Here is a 25,161-nt window from a genome sequence, read left to right as displayed (position 1 = left end):
CCCTCACTCTTCTCTTCTCTTCTGCAGACTAAAGAACCCCAGTTCCCTCTCCTCGTAAGTCACGTGCTTCAGCCCCCTAATAATTCAGCCCTCCCCTGGACTCCCTCCAATTTGTCCACATCCCTTCTGCAGTGGGAGGACCAAAACTGGATGCTATACTCTAGGTGCTGCCTCACTAGTGCCGAATAGAGGGGAATAATCACTTCCCTCGATCTGCTGGCAATACTCCTACTAATAACAGCCCAATATGCCATTGGCCTTCTTGGCAACGAGGGCACACTGCTGACTCATATACAGCTTCTTGTCTACTGTAATCCCCAGGTCCTTTTCTTCAGAACTGCTACTTAGCCAGTCGGTCCCCAGGCTGTAACAGTGCATGGGATTCTTCTTTCCTAAGTGCAAGACTCTGCACTTGTCCTTGTTGAACCTCATCAGATTTCTTTTGGACCATTCCTCCAATTTGTCTAGGTCACTCTAGACCCTACCCCTACCCTCCAGTGTATCTACCTCTCCCCCCAGCTTATTGTCATCTGCGAATTTGCTGAGGGTGCAATCCATCCCATCATCCAGATCATTAATAAAGATGTTGAACAAAACCGGTCCCAGGACCGACCGCTGGGGCACTCCGCTTGATACTGGCTGCCAACTAGACATCGAGCCGTTGATCACTATCCATTGAGCCCGACAATCTATCCAGCTTTCTATCTGCCTTATAGTCCATTCATCTAATCCATACTTCTTTAACTTACTGGCAAGAATACTGTGGGAGACCTTATCAAAAGCTTTCCACTGCTTTCCCCATATCCACAGAGATGGTGACCATCTATATGAAGTGGGTTGATTTCCCCCTAATTCTAGTTTATCCTTGCAATAATAATTAGCATTTATATAGTATTTTAAATCTTCATAGTATCTTATAAGCTTTATCTAATTAATCCTTATAATATCCATGTAAAATAAGTTTGAAAAAACAAACACTGGGCTCAGACTTCAGCCATGTTTCTTGCTGCTTTGCACAGCCTTTTCCCAAAGTAGCTAAAAAGATGCTCTAAAGGAGCAGCCATGGATTTACCCTAAGCAGAGCCAGCATAGGTGTCTCTATCCCACCTGCTTCTCTCCCTCACCGCCCTCACATAGCGGATGGGGAGGGCAGGGAGCAGCATGCCATGGGTTGGAAAAGGGCGGGACAGGCTGGAGCACATAGTGCTCCACCTGATCCTTGCCTAGCTCAGTGATACCTATGAATCATAGAATCATAGGGTTGGAAGGGACCTCAGGATGTCAGCTAGTCCAACCCGCTGCTGCAGCTGCTTTTTGGCCCTTAGCCAACCCAAGATTGGAGGAACAGAAATGTATCTTACAGTCACCTTCCCCCCCTTCCTCTGCTCAGCTGCACTAAGTGCAGCTGAAAATTGAGCCCACTATATCATTTTGGATAAAGTGACATACTATAATTGACAGCTTTGCTCAACAGTAATTGCAAGGGTGTTGAAGCCTAGGTGAGGACTGAGGTATATTGTCAGGTCTTTCATGGGAATCTTGCACAGAACCTCTCAGTATTATAGCAAACTCATATCAGTACTACTTGCCTCTGACTTTCCTGAACCATAAATTCACTTGTGCATATTTAATAAAAAGAAAAAGCAAATAAAATACTTTTAATACGTTTTTAAAGTATCAGGGTTTCTAATCTGCTATCACAGAGAGCCACAATTGTGACATACCTACGGAAAGAGAAGTATCCCAGAACAAGAAGTCTAGGAATCCTACTGAAGAATTAATATATTACAGCATGTTGGAACTATAACAAGTTGGGAAAGGGTCAGAGTACCTTGCTGTCGTTTGCTCCGAATCACTAATTTAGTATAATTAGTATAGTACTATGTGTTACATAAATGAGATGGATACACAGATTGTGGCACAGAGATATAGTCAGAGCAGAAACCAGGTGCCCTGAGTTCTACTCTCAGCTCTGCATATCTGGCACATTTTGTGCACTTGCTTTTATTTAGATATTTCTTGCCAATTAGAAAAAGTAATTGTGTCCCTCTGCAGGGCTTTTCTCTGCAGGGGGTACAAGGAGCCTGTCCCACTGCACCACTTAGGTGAGGTGTTTGAAAAGCCAATAGCAGCTACAGGGATTTGGAAAGCCATGACACTCTTCTTTATTCCTGTTTTCATCCCTTCCCTGTTCTCTCTCCCCTTCCTTGCCTGCCCCTCCTGGCCCTTTCACTGCCGGGTGGTGGGGGACTGGGGCACATAGCTATCTGTACATTGTCCTTATCCCAGTTGCTTCATACCAGTTTGACTTCAGCAGGAGTGCAGAAAAAGAGAAGCAGCTTGGCTGACTGCAGTTTCTTTACCACATTGTCCTCTGATGACCAGGAGGAGAAACTACAAGGAAATCCCTGCAGCCCCACTGGATAAATAGCATTCCAGATGGGCAAGGCTGGAGGAATGACAAGACTCCTGAGTATGGGAGTGTCATGTGGATTATGTAACAGTGAGCAGCCCTAACTCTGACACTAACTCACTCTGGTCTTTGCCAAGCCACATGAAACTTGCTTCTGCTCAGCATAGTCCAAAAGGTCCTAAACATCCTCAGATGTCCATGATTTCAGACTCTGGGAGGAGGCATGCAGCATCTTAAAGGATTAGACTATTCACTCTCTGTGATTCATTATCTCTAAAATAGCAATAACACCACTTACTAACCTATCCAACAGGAATAATGTGGGGATTTATTAGCTAAAGTGACTCTCTGGTATAGTTTAGGGCCTAAACTGAGATTTAGGATTTGCAGAATCTAATATTAATACCATTATTTTCATGCATTTTACAGCTTTTTAAAGATAGACTTGATTTCTTTTTGTTTGGATGTAATGGTTGCCCAGCAAGCTAAATATTGCAGCATTGTTCTAGTATATGAGCAAAATAGTAAGAGTTCAACAATAAAATACATTGGGAAAAAGTAAATAAGGTTGTAATATTTTGTTTGGTTTTTGTTATATAAGACCCCAATCTTGAAATAAGATCTGCATGGGAGGATGCCTATGATTCCACAGAGCCTTATTTAAGACAGGAGTACTCCTTCTATGCATAGGGTCCCACTCATGAAGATGACATTGCTGGACTGGGGCCTAAGATATTAGAGTAATAACTATATTTATATTTTTTCAAAGCATGTTACAGTTAACCTGAGAATTTGTTGCTCATGTTTGTAGAGCTCCCTGAAAGTGAAAAGCATGACACAAGTGCTAAATATTATTGTTACTCATACTCATTAAGTGCACATTAATACTCAGTATTATTAGGACCGAGATACGAGCAGCAGAGCCAGTTGGTGACTTTTTTAGACGATTAATTGCCAGTGCCATGCCATAATAAATATGAGGAAAGCATTCATATGATTTTATTGGTCTATATTATATTTTGAAAAGTTAAAATTGTCTAAAGAAATACACTAAACTTAGTTGGTCACTTCAAGAGTTAAACCGGGGAGAATAAAATACTGTACTCTTCCATCAGCAGCATCTGGCTATCTGGTGGGCACCATCTGTAGTGTCCCAGTGAATGTGAGGTTACAATAGTCTCTTGATCTGTCAGTTGGTTTGTGATGCTATGAGACTGGGATTCTAGCTATTACTTTTTTAAATAGCCTTTTTAAAATCAGCAAAGAGTCCTGTGGCACCTTATAAACTAACAGACGTTTTGGAGCATGAGCTTTTGTGGGTGAATACCCACTTCGTCGGATGTATGAATGAATCATTCATACTTTGTAATATCCCCTTGAAAGCTTTAAATGAAGTTTCTCTAGTATGGAAGCAGCCCAGAATCACATGGAGTATCTGACGTCAGTCCCCATATTCCCTTACCTGTCAGGGGTTTTGCATGCTGCACAGGCAAGAGGAGGATCCCTTCTCTCTCTACTTCATCCTGGCATCTTAAATCAGACCCCCTCATCTCAAAAGTATTGCCACAGAGTTGTGCCATTGAGGGATGTGTGTAGGAGGAAAATGGGCATGTAGGAAGAGTATAGGAGGAAATGAGAATCCCAGAGAATACCTCTTCCACAAAATTCAAATATTTTCCCTAATGGATTTGTTCTCTTCTGATTTTATTTTATATGTGTTTTCTTTTTATTTTCAATTAGTGAAGAATACTAAAAGTCACCTCTACCAATTTGTACACATCTTTGCCAAATATTTAAAATTCAGTCTTTAATAACTTAGAAATTCAACAATTTCACTGCTACCAATAGCAGAGAGTGGGGTGGGGTGGACGGAATAAAAACAGCCAAGAAAATGAACAAAAATACCCACTTCCCACATACCTCCATTCATTATTCCCTTCCTAGCCTGCTTGGGAGAACAGATTCAGGCTATTTCAGACTAGGGGAAAAGTAAATTCCAAATGCAAAGGACTCTCACCTTGAACTGAAGGAGTTCCAGCTCTAGCATCTCCACTGAGTACCAATAGAGTAGTGTGGCATGGGGAGGAAGCTGGTCTTGGAAGTCATTTAGGGCTTTCTTACAACACCATTTTAAACTGCACCTGAAATCCACTAGCATCTAGTGCAGCTCACAGAAGACTGGTTTAATGTGCTCATGGCAGAGACAGGACTTCCAGCAGGGCAATCTCTACAATAGGCCCTCTACTCAAGAACTTTCTTCTTTTTTTCTCAGTCCCGAGGAGAAGGTTTGCTGAGGCATATAGACTGATGGGTTATTATAATGACTTTTATTGTACCACGCAAGCAAGATATTATGTGAAGCTGTGCAGGAAGTTCATGATATACATTGTCTCTGATACTGTATATCTTTATGTAAAAGCACTCAGAACAATGCATGGGTGCTTTAATGTGAAGTTTAATAAATAATGATAGATGAATAGATTATTTTACTTTACTTTTGGTTTGTGGTGATTTATTCCTTTGTTTATTGCTTATTTGTTCAGTTCCTTCAGATGTATTTTTCATAAATTCATTGTGGAAAGGATTTTATGAGTATCTAGGGAAAAGGCAACCTGCTACTCTAACAGTCGACTGGTTCAATACCACAAGCAGCAAGGTGAATGCCACATTCATTGAATCGTCCAATGTACAACTTAAGTTATCAGGTAGGTTTAGAATTAAGTAGTAGAAATATCTGGTTTGTTGCTTTTTCAATTGTTCCAATTTGTCATATTTTCTGCTGTTGTAAACACTAAACATCAAAATTAGAATCACATCATTAATATCTTCTAACTGATGATATGGGTCATTTATGCACTATGTAAAATGAAAATCGTGACCAATATATTGTCATTAAAAATCCGTTCAGTGTGTTTTGCAGCAGTAACAATGGTAAACGTAGTGTCCTGCTCAAATTCCAGCTTGGTCAGTTACATTTTGCCTAGTTAAATTCTCCCAGAGTTTGAAATAATGTATTTGTTTCATTTCTTGTCCCAAGCTGTTGTGCAGTGACACTTCGTGCTATTGAACCATTGTCATGCTAAACTCTGAAGGTGGTTGTATTTCAGTGGTAGGCAAAGTCATCCATACCATAGATAGTTTATTCTGCACTTTAGGATCTGTTAAGATCAAAAGGTCTATAAAGGAAGATATTATTTGTTTATTATTTTTACTTTGTTTTAAAGGAGAGACATCTTGATAACAGCCTTACATAAAATGGGTAGGGTTAATTACAGAGTATAGTAAGTTATGTGTTCCTTTCTGGGATGCTAATTTATGTTCTGAACTAACAGTCTGATCAAATTTATGTTTTAAATGGCCATTATCAGCTAAGATGGTGCATCTTTCCTGGTCGAATGTAAGGGGCAGTGTTGCAGCAGTTATCTGCCACATATAAAGGCATCTTTCATTGAAATTGGTGTTTACTATAGTAATACAGTACTTCATACAGCCCAAGGCAAGGAAGGACCATTGTGATTATGTAATCTGACCTACTGTATAACAGAGGCCATAGATTTTCCCAAAATAATTCCTAGAGAATAGCTTTTAGAAAAAACATCCTATTGTGATTTAAAATTGTCAGTGATGGTGAATCCAATCAATTGTTCCAGTGGTTAATTGCTCTTTCATTAAAAATGTATGCCTTATTTCCAGTCTGTTGGGGTAAAACACACCTCTCTGAAATTTAAACTGACAGTGTTATTGCAACAAGGCAGGACTTCAGTACACATTTAGAATTTCTGAAATTGTCCATGGAGAAACCAGTATTCTTGCTAATTTATGGTTAAAGTCAAAGTCAGAACAAATACATACTGCTATTAATCATGTTTATTACGTTTGTGCTTAAGGGCCAACCAAAAATGGGGCCACATTGTGAAAGATATTTTACAGACACAGAATAGTAGACAGTCTCTTCCCAGAAGTGTTTACACTCTAAATAGACAAGACATACTCAGTGTACAGGAAACAGTATAATAGATAAAGTGAGAAAACATCATGTTAGTTCCACATATTTTTTGTGACATGGGAGGTTAAGCTAAATGGAAAAGGAAAGAAAAAGGAGTGAGAGGGACAAGACAGAAAAGAAGAAGGTAATAGTGGCAAAGTGTGGAGTGAAGCTGGGGTGAAAAGACTGTAAAGAAGAGTGGAAAGGGGGAAAGGAGAAAATTGAAGCAAACAGCCACTCGGCATAGGGCAGAGAAAGTCCAGTCAAAACTGTAGAAAATTTTCTGAGTGTCCGTGTGTCCCTGCATCGGCTGTTTCTGCTACCAGATGTAGTCTCTGGCTGACTTCTTTCTCCAGTTTTTCCCCCAAAGCCACATGGTGGTGGGTGGGGGGAGATGAGGGGAGGCACCACCTGGGTCCAAGTGCCCCCAGAGAGTGGGGGTGTCCAGCAAGGTGCTGGGGTGAGGGATGGCTGGCCCCATTTTATCCCCTCACTGCCAGTGCAGCAGTCCCTGATATAGATACTCCTAGACTTCAAAGAATATTCTGGAACTAAAGTCATATGTAGCATAGAATATTTTTCACATTAGGTACTTTGGCTCATGGAGGTCATTAAAATATGTTATTTTAAACGTTAACTACATGGGATACATGTTTAAAAGACATATTTTACACTCTTCTCTTAATAGGTGTTTACAAGAAAGAAGAGGCTCATTTGCTTTTAAAAGTCTTTCAGATTAAAGGACCTGTGGAAACTTTTGTAAGCAAGTTTGAAAATGATAACTGGGCACTAGATGGCTATGTAAGTAAATCAGACTCTATAAATATGCTTGCTTGGCTTAAGGCAGCCTCTAGTTTCCTATATCTTTTTATTATGATTGTTGAACACAGCAATGTATAGAACATACCCATATTTTTTTCTTTTTCTAAGATAAATGTGTGTCCCTAGCCTCTGTTTGCCAGAAGCTGGGAATGAGCGACAGGGGATGTATCACTTGATGACTACCTGTTCTGTTCATTCCCTCTGAGACACGTGGCACTGGCCACTATCGGAAGACAGGATAACTAGGCTAGATGGACCTTTGGTCTGACCCAGTAGGGCCATTCTTATGTACTTAAATGTATATACTGTTTCCATATTCTCTGCAATATTAACATATCTGCTACACTGTAAAAAAAGGTTGATATACATATTTTCCTGTTTGTCAGACCACAAATACGTGAGGTTTTTTTTAGAACAAATACGTGAGGTTTTTTTTTTCTTTTATAAACATCACTTTTTTATTGTTGTTCTTTAAATAATTAAGTGTACTTTAATATGTTGAGGAGTATTGTTGTCTCTAAGAATGCAATAATGAAGTTATGAAGTTATAGAAATATAGGCTAATAGACCATGTATGTGATGCAGTAATTGTCTTCCCTTATTCAGGAATAACACAGCTGTGACTCAGATTCAGTAAAACCGATGTGTAGCTTTTATGCTGACATCTAGAGAGATATTTTCTATATCTTATATTTGATTTCACTTATAAATTTCACCCACTTGTTTCAATGCCCTGGCATTTTCTTTTGCTCCATAATCAGCAGTGACTAGAGCTGAGCAAATAATTTTTATTTTGCTTCTATGGTCAAACTGGAAAAATAATGTTTCAGGTAGACCTGAAATGGAAATTCTTTGTTTTACTCTCCAAAAGAAAAAAAAATGAAAAATTTAATTTTGGGTCAAACAAAACATTTTGTTTGACTGAAACCTTTTTATTTCCTGATTTTTTTATTGCATTTTATTTGTTTCCCCCACCTTCTGTTCTGTTTTGCTTTTTTAAATAGATTTCAAAAGTAAACATTATTTTGAAATTACTTTGTCCATTAAAAAAAATGTCAGATGAAACTATGTGCTAAATTCAGTTCAAATTCACAAATAATTTCAGTGGCTCCCAAAGCTGCATTTTTCGACAAAAAGTTATTTATCTGAACAATTTCACCCAGTTTAGTGGTAACTCTTAAAGATTTGTCATTTTTTACTTTAGGCAAATAGATAAAGTTTCTTCACTCTCTGCTATATGCCCTTGTCCTTTACAATATTTAGTATAGAAAGTACTCTGCATACTGAAAATGTAGAGATTTTCTAAATGCATATTCTAATTTAGTTATCTAAATCAAGTGGAATGATAAACATTTAAGATGTTAAGAATTTCCATTGTATGCAAGACTCTTGTTCAAAATGAAAATGTCATTTTCAACTGTTACTTTTTAAAACCTTCATTAAGTTAATAGCTATGATTTTTAACATTTATAGATTGAAGCATAAATGTTACCTTTACTTGTCAACGGGTAAAAATAACTAAACTATAACTGACTCCAAATAATTATTCTGAACCAGGCCCGATTAGAATGGCTATACTGCCAACTGCAGAAGTGATTATTACTTATTTGTTTCAGACATCTTCCTCCCATTTTCATGTCCTTTAGGTGTCATCAGGGCTTGAAAGAGGTGTGTTTACTTACCAAGGTGATATGCATGGAAAAGACTTTGGAAAATTTATGCTCCAAAGGCAAGGTAAGAATGCATTTATGGAACTACACTGTGTTTTATCTATTTGGCATTTTTAACTGTGAAGGCATCAAATGACTGTGCCAGCATCCTAATTGAAGAAAGCATATTTATTTTAGGGAATTACAGCCATAAAACTTACAAATGGTCTAAACTACTTAATAATTTAGTTGAAATTAAAATTCTAATTGAACTATGTCATGTTACCATCTAATTTTTGATGCTATAGCAACCTAATGAGATGAACATAGGATGCTCCTATGAAGAACATCAGTGCAAATGTTCATGCAGTAATATATGATGATTATTTTACTTTAACTGACCTTTTCCAAGTAGTGAGGCTGTCACATATTGCTAAACCAATTTCTATTCAACCAAATAAATTATATAGTTCTGAGAGCTTAGCCCTTTGAATTTAAGAACAAAGTCAAACAGATTTTTAATATTATTCGCTATGTGTTTGCTTGTTTGTGTGCATGTGAATATTTGTTTAGGGTGGGATTCTATTTGGGTGTCCAAAATTCATAATGAATCTTAGTCTGAAGTATATTACAGCTGTAAATTCGAATATGCTAGCAGCTGGTGAAAAACTAGGTATTCTCCCTCATAGAAGTGCCTCATCAAATCCCACTGTAGACATGATGACCTTGTGACCCTGGAACCGTTATAAAGCTGTTTAAGTACCATTACTATGTACATATACATCAACCCAGTGCTAAGGAGGCTGGAGCAAACATTCCTGTCAGTGTGCCATGTCCTTAGAAGGTGTACATTGCTATGGCTCCATTAGTTTAAATGGAGCTATGCTGTTTGACACCAACTGAGAATCTAACCCCATCGCATTTTTCCAGAACTCCCCTATGTTTCCTTGCTCTATCTGTCTTTTCATCTGTGTGCGTCTGTGTCTGTATGAGTGCGTGCTTGTGTGAGAGAGAGAGACACCATGATAACTTGGCTACCTCTTCCCTGATTCTTACAGATATATTATGAAAGCAGAGCACCGGGACCTGTTCAGACATGCATCTTGTGTAGCAACCTTTGATGTCTCATATACAGTAGAACCTCAGAGTTGCGGACACCTCGGGAGGTTGTTTGTAACTCGTAACAAGCTGTTATGGGATGCTCCTCAGGGCAGACTGCTTGAAGCGGGAGCTTACTGCTCTGCGGTGGCTGCCTGGCAAGTGTGGTTGGGGACAGGCAGCTGAGCTACAAGGGTGATGAGTGAGGCAACCTGGGGCACCACAATGTCAGTGGGTGCACAGTGCAGACTGTGCGCCTTCAAACTGAACTGCTCCTCCAGAGTGCAGCATGCAGGCAGGAGCTCAGGCTCTGGCTCCAGCAGCTTACACTCCAGACCAGGTTTCAGTAGCAGGCTCAGGAAGTTTCTTTCCCAGGTTCTTGCAAGCTTGTCCCCATCTCATCCGGTGTTCCCCACCTCCTATCTGTAAGTGGCTGTCCCACATTGTGGCAAGTAGGGGGTGGGGTGGGGACAGGCAGCCCAGATGTGCCTACCTTTATGATGCAATACAGGCACCGTACAGTATTTGTTTGTTTGTTTTGTCTCCGCTGCCTGATAACTTACTTTTGGTTCCCCTTGGTGTCGGGTTGACCAGTCAGTCTGTTTCAGTGGTAGCCATGTTAGTCTGTAACTCAGTCAGTCTGTAACTCTGGTGTTTGTATCTTTGAGGTTCTACTGTATAGCAGCTGTTTCTTTTGCCTTAGCCATGATTATAAAGGAAAGCGTATCTCAGTCTGTTTAGCAGTAAGATCAATGATGTCATGAGAAGAATTAAGGCAACCAGCACAACAGCTTGACCTCTTGGGTTTTCTCAGTCTGCCTTTGGGAAGAAAATACCTTGCTTCAAATATCAGAGCCATTCCCAGCATCATATGGGAGCTGACTTCGGGTATAATTCCCAAGACTAACAGCAGCAGCCTCAATCTGCTTGTTACTTACAGCCCAGGTTAAGGACCTTCTTTTCAGCACCCTTGAACCTTGCAACTTGTTGGGAAGCAGCAATTTTGGCATCTCAACTGACAACTTGCAACCAAGGCTGATACTATTCTCCTTTCCTACATTTTTGTGGGGACCGCTTGGTCCATTTTGCTTCCATGTGACAGTCCATCACAATGGACTTTTGAGCTCTGCAGCTCACTTGCTCTCTGCTCAGACAGAGAAATTAAGTTTCCAGGCTACACAGATCTTAACATTTACAGGAGCCACCTTACAATCCTTCAATCAAATTGGTGGTCCGAGTTCTCAAAGAGAAAACTGGCTATCATCTAAATCAGCAAGAAGAGCACCATCTAGTCTCCTGTGTTGAGAGACAGCAGAAATAGGAAAAGTCTAAAGAAGGACAACAAGAAGCATTAGACTTGGAAAAAATTCCTTTTATGAAGAGACCAAAAGACTGTTTAATTTAGAGATGCATCTTGTAAGAGTGGGCTGAGAGACCAGGATTACAACTCTAGTTACAATTCATATGTAAATTAAAATATGGAAGTGTATAACTCAGTTGTAAGACTATAGTGAGATCTACTACAGAGGGTATCCTAGTTTGTTTTGAATCCTTTCCACAAAATCTCACAGAATGTTTTGGAGGCTAGTCTGCATAAATTTGATGTCAAAAGACCTTGAGTTATCTCTTAAAAAGCCATCTTGCTGGTAATCCTGCTGTTTGTGTCTTTGGAGAAAAATTCAGAGGGGAAAGAAATCTCTGTCAATAAATGATCAAAAGAGCTAAAACTGTGTCCACACCTGCAACAAGCGGGCTGGAGTATCAACACCAAAAGGGCTTAGCCTATTCTACCAGATAATTAGTCATCTCCATGGCTTGGTTCTGTAACATATCTTTATCTCTGTGATTTGTCAGACTGCCACATAGAGTCCAGTTATCACATTTACTTAATGCTGTTATCTCATCTCTGGATCCATAGGGGATTTTTGTTCTAAGAAGATTACCCTGAATCACTCCTCATTGGAATTGCTTCTTTAAAACCTTCTACCATGGCAATTTCATGAGAAAAACTTCCCAATTACTTGTTTCCTGAAAATATTGCCTCACACAGCCACAGTGAACCTTCTTTAGCATACAGTAGCATGTTCAGATTAGGAGGAGAGGAACTAAAGACAACTGTTACAAGTGGATCTCATGACTGGTATCCATGAATCCATGGGAATATTAGATACGTTTACACCCCAAGAGTAAAATTGCTTTACAAGGGTTCTAAGATTGAGAGACAAGCCTGCAAATTTTAAAGTATGGTTCTATAGAGGCAATATATTTGGAGAACTCCATTTACTGGTAGGTAACCACCCTTTTCATATCTGCCAAATAATATTTCCAAATGAATTGAATATTGATTTTAACATCTATATACTGTTTAATAAAATATTAATAATCTTACAGCTTGCCTATATTACTGGAGTATATTAATTAGTCTATGAAATAAGGTAGTTTCTGAATGATAAGGTATGCTTCTTTAATAGTGAAAAGAGACTTGAATTATCGTTTAACCTGTCTATAGATGCTTTTTCTTTTTTTGTATTGCCAGGTAGATATTTTCTGTTTTAAGTCTTGCTAGCAATCATTAGTATTTGCAGAAGACTGAGAAGCACAATAGGTATTCTCATTTGTCATGATAATAATTCTGTCGGAAGAAGTACACACTTAACATCAGGGTAGTTTTAATCACAACCAACTCTAAAGTCATTCATGATAAATAGAATAGACTATGTTGAAATAATGTTGCGTGCCTTACATGAATAAAAATCCATAAAATTGGGAATTATAGAAAAACCTTTTTTATGGAAAGAAGACAGAATACATTTTTTCCAAAGCCAAGTCTGAACCATAGGCAGCATTTCTCCCCATGATTAAACTGACATGTGGGTGAAAATTAAGCTTTCTTAATTACAAATGGTATTTCTGAGCCATCTAAAACAAGAGATGTCACTTGTGACATTGATAGTGTGGGAGTCCACTGCAAGAGCACATAAACCAGTTTGTATTACTGATTTGAGATTAGGTAATAGATCGTCCATAGTTAACATTTAAAAATAAAAAAGCCCCAGGCTGCTTTATCTTACTTTCACTGCTCATAGTTCTAAAAGGTCTTTCTGGCAGCTGGGAACTGCTGGTGTACACACACTGTTTCCCCCACCCCTCCTTTTTTACGTTAGTGCTGGCAGTAAGGAGATGTAGGAGGCTTCCTTGGCAGCACCACACCAGATTCCTCTAGATTCTTCATTAGCAGTTAAACCACTGCTTTTCACTTCTAGAAGATCTGTCTGTGACATTTCATTTGTAACCATTAACTTTTTCATGCTAATTTTCAAATTGGAAATAAAAAAGAATTGAAACTGATTTATGGTCTCTTACAATTTGCTCCTGTTTTACTAGTGTCACTCATTATTTTCTCAGATTTTTTAGTAAAATGATGCTGTGAGCATGATCATGAAGCTGAAAAACACCAATTGTAAGTTGAAAACTTAGGCTAAAATTTGCAAACTTGCTCTACTGAGAATGCAACAGGAGCTTTACAACGTCTACATAGTCTTGATAGGTAATTAAGACTTCCTTGGAACATTTACCCTATGTAGTGGAAATGCCCAACTCCAGGAGAGATTTCTCTGTTTTAGACTAGCAGTAAAAAATGTGCTAATGATCACATAATTTTGATCTAGTTTAAATCAACAAAAACCCCAAAATTAAGACTTTAGCTTTAACTTAGAATGATGACAATGTATTGAATCATAAGATCAACAAGTTAGCTTACATGTTTTCAGATATATTGATCATGATGAGCACCATAGACCAAAGTGGATCCAAAGGATCATTTACAGCTCATTATATAGCTGTATAATTGTCATAATTAAAAGGTAAGGTAATAATTGGAGCTATACCAATCTCCTAGAACTGGAAGGGACCTCAAAAGGTCATCGAGTCCAGCCCCCTGCCTTCACTAGTAGGACCAATTTTTTTTCCCCAGATCCCGAAGTGGCCTCCTCAAGGATTGAACTCACAACCCTGGGTTTAGCAGGCCAATGCTCAAACCACTAAAGGCTCAGCATACATATATATAATGGTAATAAAATATCCATATAAATACACAAATGTTCCTCCCAGCAATCAAAATAGAGCAAATACTGGTGCATTGAAGACCAATAATTCTGACTTGCACATAGCAGCACTATGTTGTAGTTTGACTTCAATAAAGATACCTCAGATTAACACAAACCATGGTAAATAGTTTATTATCTTGAAAATGGTCTTAGATTTCACCATATCTTTGGAGAAATTTATAAACTGCCAGAACTTGATGGAGGATTCAGATATTGAAAAATGTATAATTCCAGTATTTTTCACCTAAGGGGTGAGCCAAGTCACCAGTCCAGCTTATCCATAGATATCAGGGAGCTTTTCCATTACTTCACTAGGAGTTGAATTGAGCCCTAAATTACACATACACCTCTACCCCCAATATAATGCTGTCCTCGGGAGCCAAAAAATCTTATCATGGTATAGGTGAAACCATGTTATATCGAACTTGCTTTGATCCAACGGAGCACACAGCCCGCCCCCCCGGAGTGCTTCTTTACCGCATTATATCCGAATTCGTGTTATATCAGGTCGCGTTATATCGAGGTAGAGGTGTAGTAGTAATAAATAAAATAGATAGTACAAAAAGTGTTAGAACACTAACAAAAGTACATTTCATAAAAATATCATCATACCAAAGCAGCTTATCTGATTCCCCTTTTCCCCTCTACATCCGTACTGCAAATACAGAGCTTCTGGAAGAAAGGGTTTGTTTGTTCGTAAAGTTTAGGGGGTGGAGTTGGTGTTCAAAACATTGCTTGCAGCTAAAAGTGCTTTTTCAGCCTCCGTTATGATCACTTTTCTTTTTCATTGTAAAAATGACTCTAAAATTATCATGATTCTGTCATAATTATATAATATTTTCGTAATATGTTATATAATTGGACCTTCCATTTTTTTCATGTGAACCATTGAGTATTACATATATCTAACTTACTGTTGCCTGTATTCTCCCTTCCTCCTTCCATTTTAGGATTTGCCATATTCACTGATTATGATTGTTTTCAAATTAGATTGTAAAGTATTTGGTGTGTTTCTATGTATATAACCACCAAGATAATCCTGATGGGGGCCTTAGATCACTTCTGCCATATAAATAATAATCTTTTGTATTTTATGAATCATGTAATTTTATTAACAAAGTTAGTAAGTGTATTATTGCAGTATCTTGTAAAATAATATCATATGATGAATATTTTTAAATCTTTCAAAAATTACTTGACTTGATAAAGGTTGCTTTCAAATCACTATAGATAGTTATTAATGAGAAATGCTTTAATGTAACATATTTTGAAATCTATTTCAAATTTAAATGCAAGTCCCACCTCTACCCCACGCACCTCAGCATAATATACTTCATTCTTTCTTGTAGGAGAAAATAAATGAATTTTCACAAATTGTATGAGATTTTACCTCTTGTCTTTCCTTTATTTTCAGGTCCTTTAAGCACAGATGCAGATCATTCAAATCAGTATTATGGCACAAACAGCAGTTCTGTTGCAGCTGCCATCCTGGTACCATTCTTTGCTCTAATATTATCAGGGTTTGCATTTTACCTCTACAAACACAGGTACTGTGAATGTCATATTTTTAATAACCCTAACTAGGTTTTTGTATTAATTTGAATGGGCAAATGTTCTGTTAACTGTGGACTTTCATGGCAAAGCTTTTTAATAATCTTCTCTACTCTGAAACGACAAATATGTCTGCAATCTCTCACATAGGGGTTCAATACAGAGCAGTTCTTAATGGTGATCTCTTAGAGAAATGAATCACTGTGTTAAGGAACAAAGAGCTGTAAACCTTCTTGGTTCGTTAGACTAAATCAGATTGAAATCTCATGTCAGATAATTTATTCATTCATTTTAGGACTTTATTAAATAGAATATATGATGCTTCTTTCAAAGTGCTTATGAGTATTAATTATAAAAGCTAGGAAATCCATAAATCCCAAGAGGGAACAGCCCATAATGAGACTACTTATAGTACCTGCTGAGTAAGCTTATGAAAACCACTTCTAGAATTGGCATAGCTTCTGCTAATATTAAAATTATGCATGTTGAGTAGATAATGTGAACATAAATCCATCTATTTTGTCAGAAATTTGGTTAAAAAACCCGCATATTTGCATCTAACATAATTTTGCTACAAATTAGGTAGTATTGGATTAGACCTTTCTGGAACAGAACATCTTTTTGTGACCAGCAGCAATACCATTCTGGCCTTCACCAGTATTACTTTCTGCTAGTAAAGCATTGTAAACAGTTGGTTTACAAACCAACAATCTTCACAATGGTATTTACCCTACGTTTATTCTTCATCTTCATTTCATCATGATATTTCATGATTGCAAGAATGCACAGTAAAGTCCATCACTGACCTATGCCATAGTTTCATAACACGGTTGTCCCCCTAACTCAGAATTGGATGGTATGGCAAGAAACTGCTAAGGCGTTTGGAGTTGTGGACTCCAGTGAAAATGTTATAGATCCTGGAGTTTAACAGTGTATTTGACTGAAAAGACTGTTTTTGACTATGTACAAACACTTAGATCTCCGGTCAAGAATCTACTTCTGGGAGAGATTGTGCTTTCTGACTTAAACAGCCCTCACAGTCTTCATTCCTAGTCATGCCTAGTTCCACAATAGGAAAATCTGTTGTACAGTGTCAAGGAACCCACAGGAGATCATCTTGGAAGCTGGAAAGTGAAAGGCAAGAGCTGCCAGACTATGAATCAATTGTTAGGAAGGGGGATCTAAGCATTAAACTAAATTTAACAAAACTGTACTAGACTTACAGCAAAAAGGTTTTATTGGAGACTAGATTAAGGAGGTTTGTTATGTGAACACTGGAGGCTAAAGAATTTGGATTTTGCCTTTCTACTTAGTCAAAAAATGTAATAAGAGAGTTTAAACTTGGTCTTCAGGAGAACATAAGAATGGCCATACCGGGTCAGACCAAAGGTCCATCTAACCCAGTATCTGTCTACCGACAGTGCCAGTGCCAGGTGCCCCAGAGAGAGTGAACCTAACAGGCAATGATCAAGTGATCTCTCTTCTGCCATCCATCTCCATCCTCTGACAAACAGAAGCTAGGGACACCATTCCTTACCCATCCTGGCTAATAGCCATTTATGGACTTAACCACCATGAATTTATCCATTCTCTTTTAAACGCTGTTATAGTCCTAGCCTTCACAACCGCCAGAACAGCTGTATTTATATTGTTTATGCAGCCCTGTCTGTTTTTATCAAATAAAAATAAATGAGTGAAGATGTTACTTGTTAACTTGATATCTGACTGACCATTTTTCCTTTTCTGTATTTTCTACATATGCTATTCCAATAAACCAAGATTTTTAGACGATTTTCAGTGTCACTTTCGGAATCTACAGAATTGATTATTGACACACAGGTCCATATGAAAACAAAAGAATATCCATTGACATCTCAGTATTAGAAAGGCTTCTTAGAGGCCCAGCACTGAGCTCTCAGCTGGGGGAGAGAATTGAAGGTCACTTTAAACTCACAGCCCAGGGGCAATGTAGCTTTAAGGAAGCTAGGCTGCTCGAGGGTTTGGAAAGATAGCCAGTGTAATTTATTCATAGATTCATAGATTCTAGGACTGGAAGGGACCTCAAGAGGTCATCGAGTCCAGTCTCCTGCCCTCATGGCAGGACCAAATACTGTCTAGACCATCCCTGATAGACACTTATCTAACCTACTCTTAAATATCTCCAGAGATGGAGATTCCACAACCTCCCTAGGCAATTTATTCCAATGTTTAGCCACCGTGACAGTTAGGAACTTTTTCCTAACGTTCAACCTAAACCTCCCTTGCTGCAGTTTAAGCCCATTGCTTCTCGTTCTATCCTTAGAGGCTAAGGTGAACAAGTTTTCTCCCTCCTCCTTATGACACCATTGTCTAAATTATAGCCAACTCCTGGGGCTCCCCAAGAGCCACAGCACAGCCTAGAATCTCCACAATGAAAGTGCTGTGGTTCTGTCCACAGCAAATTCTTCCAGTCTCCAGCCCATGCCCTCAACAAGGCTACTGAGGGGGATTTCAGAGGGCAGATGTATGGCTGTTTTTGAAGTGTCTGTGCCAATAGACATCTCCCCCAGCTAGAATCAGGGCTGTGGGGTTCCTTTACACAGTGGCAGCCCTTTTACCTGGCACAAAGAGGGCAGAGCAGGACTGAGGACCTCACCCCCACATGCACAGCTTACCAACTAACCAACACAAAAATTGAGAGAGAGAAAATATATTTAGGAAAACTCCCAAATTAAGACTAACAAACAAATTTTTTCTATCTCTAAATGGAAAGAAAATAGTACTTTACAAATTGCAGAATTATTTTCAGATTATCAATGTGCAAGAGTTGAGAACTTTAAAACAAAAACTAATCTGGATAGGTGATCTCTTAATTACTATCTACAATTAAATCATTTACAAAAAGTTTATGATTCCACTCTGCCTTTGCCAACAGTTTCATTCTTAGATATTTTTCTAAATAAGCTTAGATTTATTTAAAAAACAAACCTCTAAATTGTACAATTCCTGATTGATCTTTCTTCCCCAGTTCAGCCAGCATTGCAATTCAAGTGAAAGAGGTTTGGGAGCTACCTAATAACCCCCCCTTTTTTTTTAGATATTTTTGGATACCTATTTTTAGATATCCCATAAATGCTGAGGGATGCAAAGTTAAAATTAATTCACTATAGTATGGCATCATCTGTATTGCACATTTATAGGCTGTGCAATTTATTTATTTGGTTTTTGTGTTGGTTTAATACTTTCTTGAATAAAAGTGTAACATCTTTAAAGATTTATAATTTTTTACATTACGATTTGTAAGTAAAATGGTATACACAAAACAGAACTGGGTCTCAAAGGACAATTCATCTTGCTGATAACTGTTGTCATACCAAATTATGTGAATGTTGGCCAACTTGGTTGTCCAAAGTTGGGCACATAAATCCATAGTAAAGCAGCTAAAGAAGTGGCCTTGCTGCCAGTGGGACATGTTAGTACCAAGGTTTTATTGAACAGTAGGCCACTTATTTACATGTCTAAATATGGAGTTGGATGCCTAGCTTTAGGAGCCCAGTCTGAAAATGTTTATCTAATAGTTTTAAATCAATTTAACAAAAATCTTCTCCATCCTTCCATAGTCTTCTTCTCCATCCTCTGCTCTACTGGTTAATTTTCCTATGGAATATATGGATTATCCACGTTCTTCCCCGGTTCTGCTGCCCAAACTAAAATGGGGGTAGGGAAAAAACCTGAAACCCTCCTTCTTCACAGACATCCAGGGAAATTGGCTAATTAAATGTGCTACTGTGATTCTGATACTAAAATCCCATAAAAATATCACAGTAACTATTAGAATAATTGTACAAAAAGTTTATTTTACTAAAGTTGAACTAAATGCTTAAATTCTGCAGAGGAATAAGAAGTTTTTTCTCCTCCCCCTTCTGCTTATGGCAGTTGTAGGGCTGTACGAGTCTTAAAATGAAGATGTCAATAGAAAATATTAAGTACTAGTACTGATGATTTTTCATCCCTTCCCTATTCCATCTTTCTCTTCTGTTTTGGCTGTCATTATTGGCATTGAAAAGAGACTATAAAGTTATCATGCTACAGACAGATTTTGCTAGAGAAAATGTATACATATGGCCTACATTGTTTCTGTTCTTTTTAGTGTCAGCTCACGCCTAGAAATTTTCCTTCTCATCATGCTTCAATACTTCTTATACACAGTTCCCATACTTGCTAATATGTTGTGAGGTGAGCTCCCTCTATCACCATTAGGAATTGTTGCAAAACTAATATGGATCACCTGCAGTAATTAAAAAAACTTGCAGTAGTTATGAATTTTAATTTTTAATTTTTATTGATTATGTGTATTTTTTCTTTCCTTTTTTTCAGAACAAGACCAAAAGTACAGTACAATGGATATGCTGGTCATGAAAACAGTAATGGACAGGCTTCATTTGAAAATCCCATGTATGACACAAACTTAAAGCCCACAGAGGCAAAGGCTGTGAGGTTTGACACAACTCTAAACACAGTTTGTACAGTGGTATAGCCTTCAGTGCCCAATATGACTGATTCATAGCCATACCTCTGATGGACAAGCAGTAATTCCTTTGGTGCCATATACCAGTTTTCCTTCTTCTCTTGGCTTTGCTGCTGTAATCTTTAACATCTTCTGTTGGCATACATGCAGCTAAATTTTCTGGTAAAACGTGACAGTCTTCTGGGGATCAGAAAAATAATATTTTTTCGTCTTAAAGGTGGATTAAAATGCCTGGCTGCATCGGCTTCAGATTAAGGCACACTCTAAGGAAGACTGTCAAGTCATGCCTATTTGTTATATTTAATGCCTCAGACTTTCATATTTGTATGTGGCTGGATGCCTTTCAATGCAATCTTCTGGGCACTTGGATAAATCCTTTGGGTACTGTGACAAATGATAGCACCACAGATTATCCCCAAGAATAGGAACATTCTGAAGAAAAAAGCTTTCTTGAAGGAAAAGACAACCTTCGTCAAGGTTGCACACACCTACAAATGCTTTACCATTGAAATCTTGTTACAATTAAAGCAACCTACAGTACATCTCAGATGTTCATACATAGGGCGGTTTGCAAATTTCCCAGTCACCTGTTGTATTGCAAAATGTTAATGCACAATTTTTTGCACTAGTGTGTTATGAATGACTGAGTAAGATACTGGTAAAAAAACATACAGGGTTTATATACACAGTCCATTGTATATAACTATTCACTCATTCTTGGTCAAGCAAAACATTCCATGGTAAGTTGACTTTGTGTGGTAGAATATGACCCCCATACTTTAAAAAAGGTTAAAACACTTGTGCTATGGAAGAGAGTTTAATTTTGTTCTTTTTCATTTTCTAAATTTCTCTGTAGACATCAGTACAAATCACTGGAGACTTCCAGCCAGAAAGACCCAATTTCTAGTAAATCTTCATTTCTAATAATATTTTCTTCCAAAATCAGTCATTATTGTCAGTATCATACAATTTAACAGCAGGGGGGTTAGCAGCTATTGCTGCTTGCCATGTACAAATGTGAATAGTAATTTATTTTAGATAGCTCATAAAGCCCGTGAGCCTGTGCTCACAATACAGTCTTCCCTTTTGCATTTTTTCCATTTTTTCTTATGATATGACATCATTTTCTGATGTTACACTGAACTAAAACACATTACAGTAGCATATGTAAACCCAATGCAAATTGTCTATAACAAGCTATCATTAATTTTCTACGCAGAACAAAAGAGAAATATTCAACTGTCTTTGCTACCTGTTTCTTTATGTTTTGTTTTTTTTAACACATTGATTCTTGCTTTTGTACTCATACAGTTTGACAGAGAAATTTTGAGATTTGTAAGTATGAATTGTTGGGAGTAATGCAGCTAACGTTTGTTTAGGACTATTGGTAATTTTTTTTAGGAAACAAATATATTAATGATTAGATTGATTGAAATATCCCTTGAAAATTGTGAAATTGCAGGGAATAATTAAAACCAAAATGATATTTCATCAGAGATATTGAGCTCAAAAACTTTGAGTTGTTTTGTACTTCAGTTCTAAAAAAAATCTATTTTTAAATTCTGAAATCCAAATTTAGCATTGATGATTATGAAAAATGTTTCTGAATTCAATATGGGGAGAGTCTGGCTATTCAACGCAACACCAAAAAGAAGTGTTAACCCAACTGATGATTTCTCAGCTAATGCTGTAGCCCTGAAGAAGTTTCAAAAGTAATCCTTCCGTTTAAAGAATGCTACATCTTTTAGATGGCAAATAACAGCAATACTATAAAGTATCCTAGGGCCTCCAGCAGTTATTTTCTTTACATGAGTAAGAAAATACCAAGATCATTTAATAAATAATCCTTTTCAGACAGTTCCCTCTTCATTTTTGTTGGTGGTAGTTTTGCGTATGAATTTACATTTATGTGTCATATCCCAGAGATCTGCACATTTTCTGAAAAAGACCAAAAATGATCAGATCAAAATCTGTCTCCATTTCCTCCCATTTCTGCCACATTGCACAGGAATTTACTTTGTTGAGAGAGAGCCTCCCGCAGCATAATGGGTCAGGTCATTAGCGGCTAAACTGAACTCCCATATGTGGATTCATAAACCTAAGATTTTTGTCAGCTTTTGAAAATTTTGCACTACTGTTTTGGGAGGTGTTTTGTGGTGGCAATGACAGGAAAAATCCCAAATTTGAGTAATTCAAAAGAGATTAAAATGCTAACTAAATAGCCTGTTTCGACTCTGTCTAGACCTAACTTTCTGTCTTGCTGGCCAGTGATCAATGTATATTGAGGATCATGAGAAAAGGAGGAGGAATTCATAAAAAAAAACAGAGGTATCAGAATAAATTTTTTTACATTTCATTTTATAGAATCCTGTTCCTGCTAATCCTTTCTCAGGTGATTAGCTCTAAAGGGGTATGTAAGGACTGCTTGCCTGAGTAAACAGATTCTGGATCGGGCCACTGATATTGGACATTATGAGCTTCAGCCTGCTGACTGAATGCAGTCAAAACGCCCTTTGACAATAATTGGGACTGTTCTATACAGGAACTTCAGGGGTGGGCCTAGCTAAAAAGCGATCTCATTTTGTTCTCAGTTCAGTGTGTAACCCTCTGTGGAACAGAACTGGTTTCCATTATATGTTCATTGCACTGATTGGGTTAGATCTCAACTCCTGCAGTTATGTGATGGAGGGTTGTGTGTATGCGCAATTGTACATGGGTGCTTCATCAAACTGAATCTCTTACAGCGTTGTGGAGCTGTCAAATAATGGCAATGAGGAAATCTGCTTTCTGAGGTAACTGCAGAAGACTCTTCCCCAAGGTTGACCAGACCCATACAATGGGCAAAGAATACATGCTATAATTTAAAAACAAAAACAAAACAGGTTATGTGCTTCAAAGCTGTTTAAAACTGCTGCTTGTATCACACATCTTGCCTTTCTCCAGGCTAGCTGCAATAATTTTTTTTCTTGTGTAAAATATTTTGTAAACAACAAAAAAAAGCTGTTGGGGGGGGGGAATTGGGGGCAGTTTGGGGAAGAATGCCGGCATTATGATCAAGTCAATCTAATTTTCATTCCCAGTATTCCATTCTGCCATTTCACTACATGCTGCTGTGACATGAAGTAGGTGCAAAAGAACTTTTTGTACAGAGATATATTTTTTATGAAGAATTTGTAAAATTATTAAATATGCTGTACTTTTTTGATTAATGTAGGTAAATTGTTAAAATAAATGTTTTTACAATACAAAAGAAAAAAATGTAATTTTCCCAATAATGTAAAATGTACCATCTCTAGCTAATTTTCAGTTCTGATCCTATTACACATGTATTAATATTAAAGTGGCCTGTTAAAATACACAGTATTCTTTTTTGACAAAATCAAATAAATATTATAAAAGATTGTAATATAGCCTGTGCAATGACACCTATCTTGAAAGCAAAATCAAAGTTCTAATTAAATATTTAATTTTAGATTTCCATCTTGTGTGACCTATTCTTATAATTTTTGTTTTTTCTTACTTGCACATATATATTTTAAATCTCAGGTTTGGATTTTGCATTAAGATAGATTACTAGGTGGACACTTATTGGCATTTTGAATAAGATCAAGAATGATAATATGTCATGTCAGATACTGGGTAAAATTTTCAGAAGTGCTTAAGTGACCTAGGTACTAAATCCCATTTTCAACTGTGATTTAACTACTGAGTCCCAGAGTTTGAAAGGTATTTAAGCATTGATCCACTCAGCATTATAGCACCTACCTGATTTAAGAGCCTATGTCTCATTTTCAAAAGTGACTTAGGCACTTGGAACTCAATGGCAGAAGATGTCTTGGAGCATTTGAAGAAAAAAAATTGGGGTCTATGTGTACTTGCTTATAGTTTTTTCTTGTCTTCACTACCTATCCTCCTAATAAGAAATTATTGTACTGATAGCTGGATGTTAAAGTTCACATGATACTTTTCAAAAGTGGGTCCAACTTTTCTTCAGACACTAAAATAAGCTTTAATTGTTGAGGCTGCTAAGTGAGATACCGAGGTACTACTATCTTACTCATGATTTCAACCTCTCCTCCCAGAGTTATATATATAAGTATAAATTCTATTCCTATTCAATATTTCCAGGCTGAACTATCAGCTTTTGAAACTTTTTCCCCCTGATTCTATTTAAAATTCTAATATAGATTGTGTCTACACTACTCAGCAATGCAGACTAAAGAGGTGTGAATTGTAGAGTGCACCAAAGTGCTGCACACTAAATACCTTATGTGGATGCTGCTGGCATTAACTAAAAGTTACCTAGTTAGCATTAATGTTCTCCTCCTTCAAACAGGACTATGTTACTGCAACAAACTACCTTTTAGTTCACAGCAGCAGTGGCCCCTATGGGGCAGTTAGCATGCATCACTTTGGTCTGGATTGCAATTCACACTTCCAGAGTCCACACTGGACAGCAGTGTGGACAAGCCAATATAGTGTATTAAATGTGAGATAATAGCAACCATATATATAAATCTATTCTTCCTTAATTGAAAACATAATAGGAAAGCAGCTCTTAGTAGGACCTGTAAAAATACTTTAATCACCAAAAGATACATCATTTTTAAATATCAGAAAGATTTAAAACTGTACAAATGGTTACACTGAAATTACAGTGCAAACTGTAACTGTTTAATGCTAGTTTAGCAGAAAAAGAGTGACAGTTTCAGACACTCTGAAATGCAAACCAATGTTTCCTTGTGCCATAAAATTTTGTATGAACTTTTTCACACAAATTTGGGGGAGGAGTGTCCATGTCTCACTCATAAAATCTAGTATTGGATACTAAGCCTAAGGCACTAAGGGCTACATTTAAAAAAATAAAGGCTTAATTGCCTAACTGAGAGACAGGGAGCCTAGTGAGTTAAGAGCCCTCTTCAAATTCATTCTCCCCCTTAGGTAAAGGGGAGACTTGCAGTGGGGTCTCCCACATGCCAGAGGAGTACTCTAATCACTGGGCTAAAAGTTATGAAGGAGGTTTGTTGTCC

At 37.6% G+C, this 25,161-nt stretch overlaps 1 protein-coding gene across 1 annotated transcript in view; it reads left to right on the top strand.

Annotated features, from left to right (window-relative positions):
• The window catches only part of CSMD1 (CUB and Sushi multiple domains 1), a 1,651,174-nt gene extending 1,628,097 nt beyond the window's left edge, over nucleotides 1-23,077 (top strand). The window contains exons 67-71 of the mRNA XM_045010124.1: nucleotides 4,957-5,118; nucleotides 7,087-7,199; nucleotides 8,867-8,954; nucleotides 15,488-15,620; nucleotides 19,981-23,077. Coding sequence (XP_044866059.1) covers nucleotides 4,957-5,118; nucleotides 7,087-7,199; nucleotides 8,867-8,954; nucleotides 15,488-15,620; nucleotides 19,981-20,140 — 656 coding nt within the window. The 3' untranslated portion in view covers nucleotides 20,141-23,077. The remainder of the gene's footprint in view (nucleotides 1-4,956; nucleotides 5,119-7,086; nucleotides 7,200-8,866; nucleotides 8,955-15,487; nucleotides 15,621-19,980) is intronic.
• Nucleotides 23,078-25,161: the final 2,084 nt, after the last annotated feature.

Source organism: Mauremys mutica, chromosome 3 (genome assembly GCF_020497125.1).
Source record: "Mauremys mutica isolate MM-2020 ecotype Southern chromosome 3, ASM2049712v1, whole genome shotgun sequence".
NCBI classification, from domain to species: Eukaryota; Metazoa; Chordata; order Testudines; family Geoemydidae; genus Mauremys; species Mauremys mutica.
This window is presented reverse-complemented; position numbering and strand designations above follow the sequence as displayed.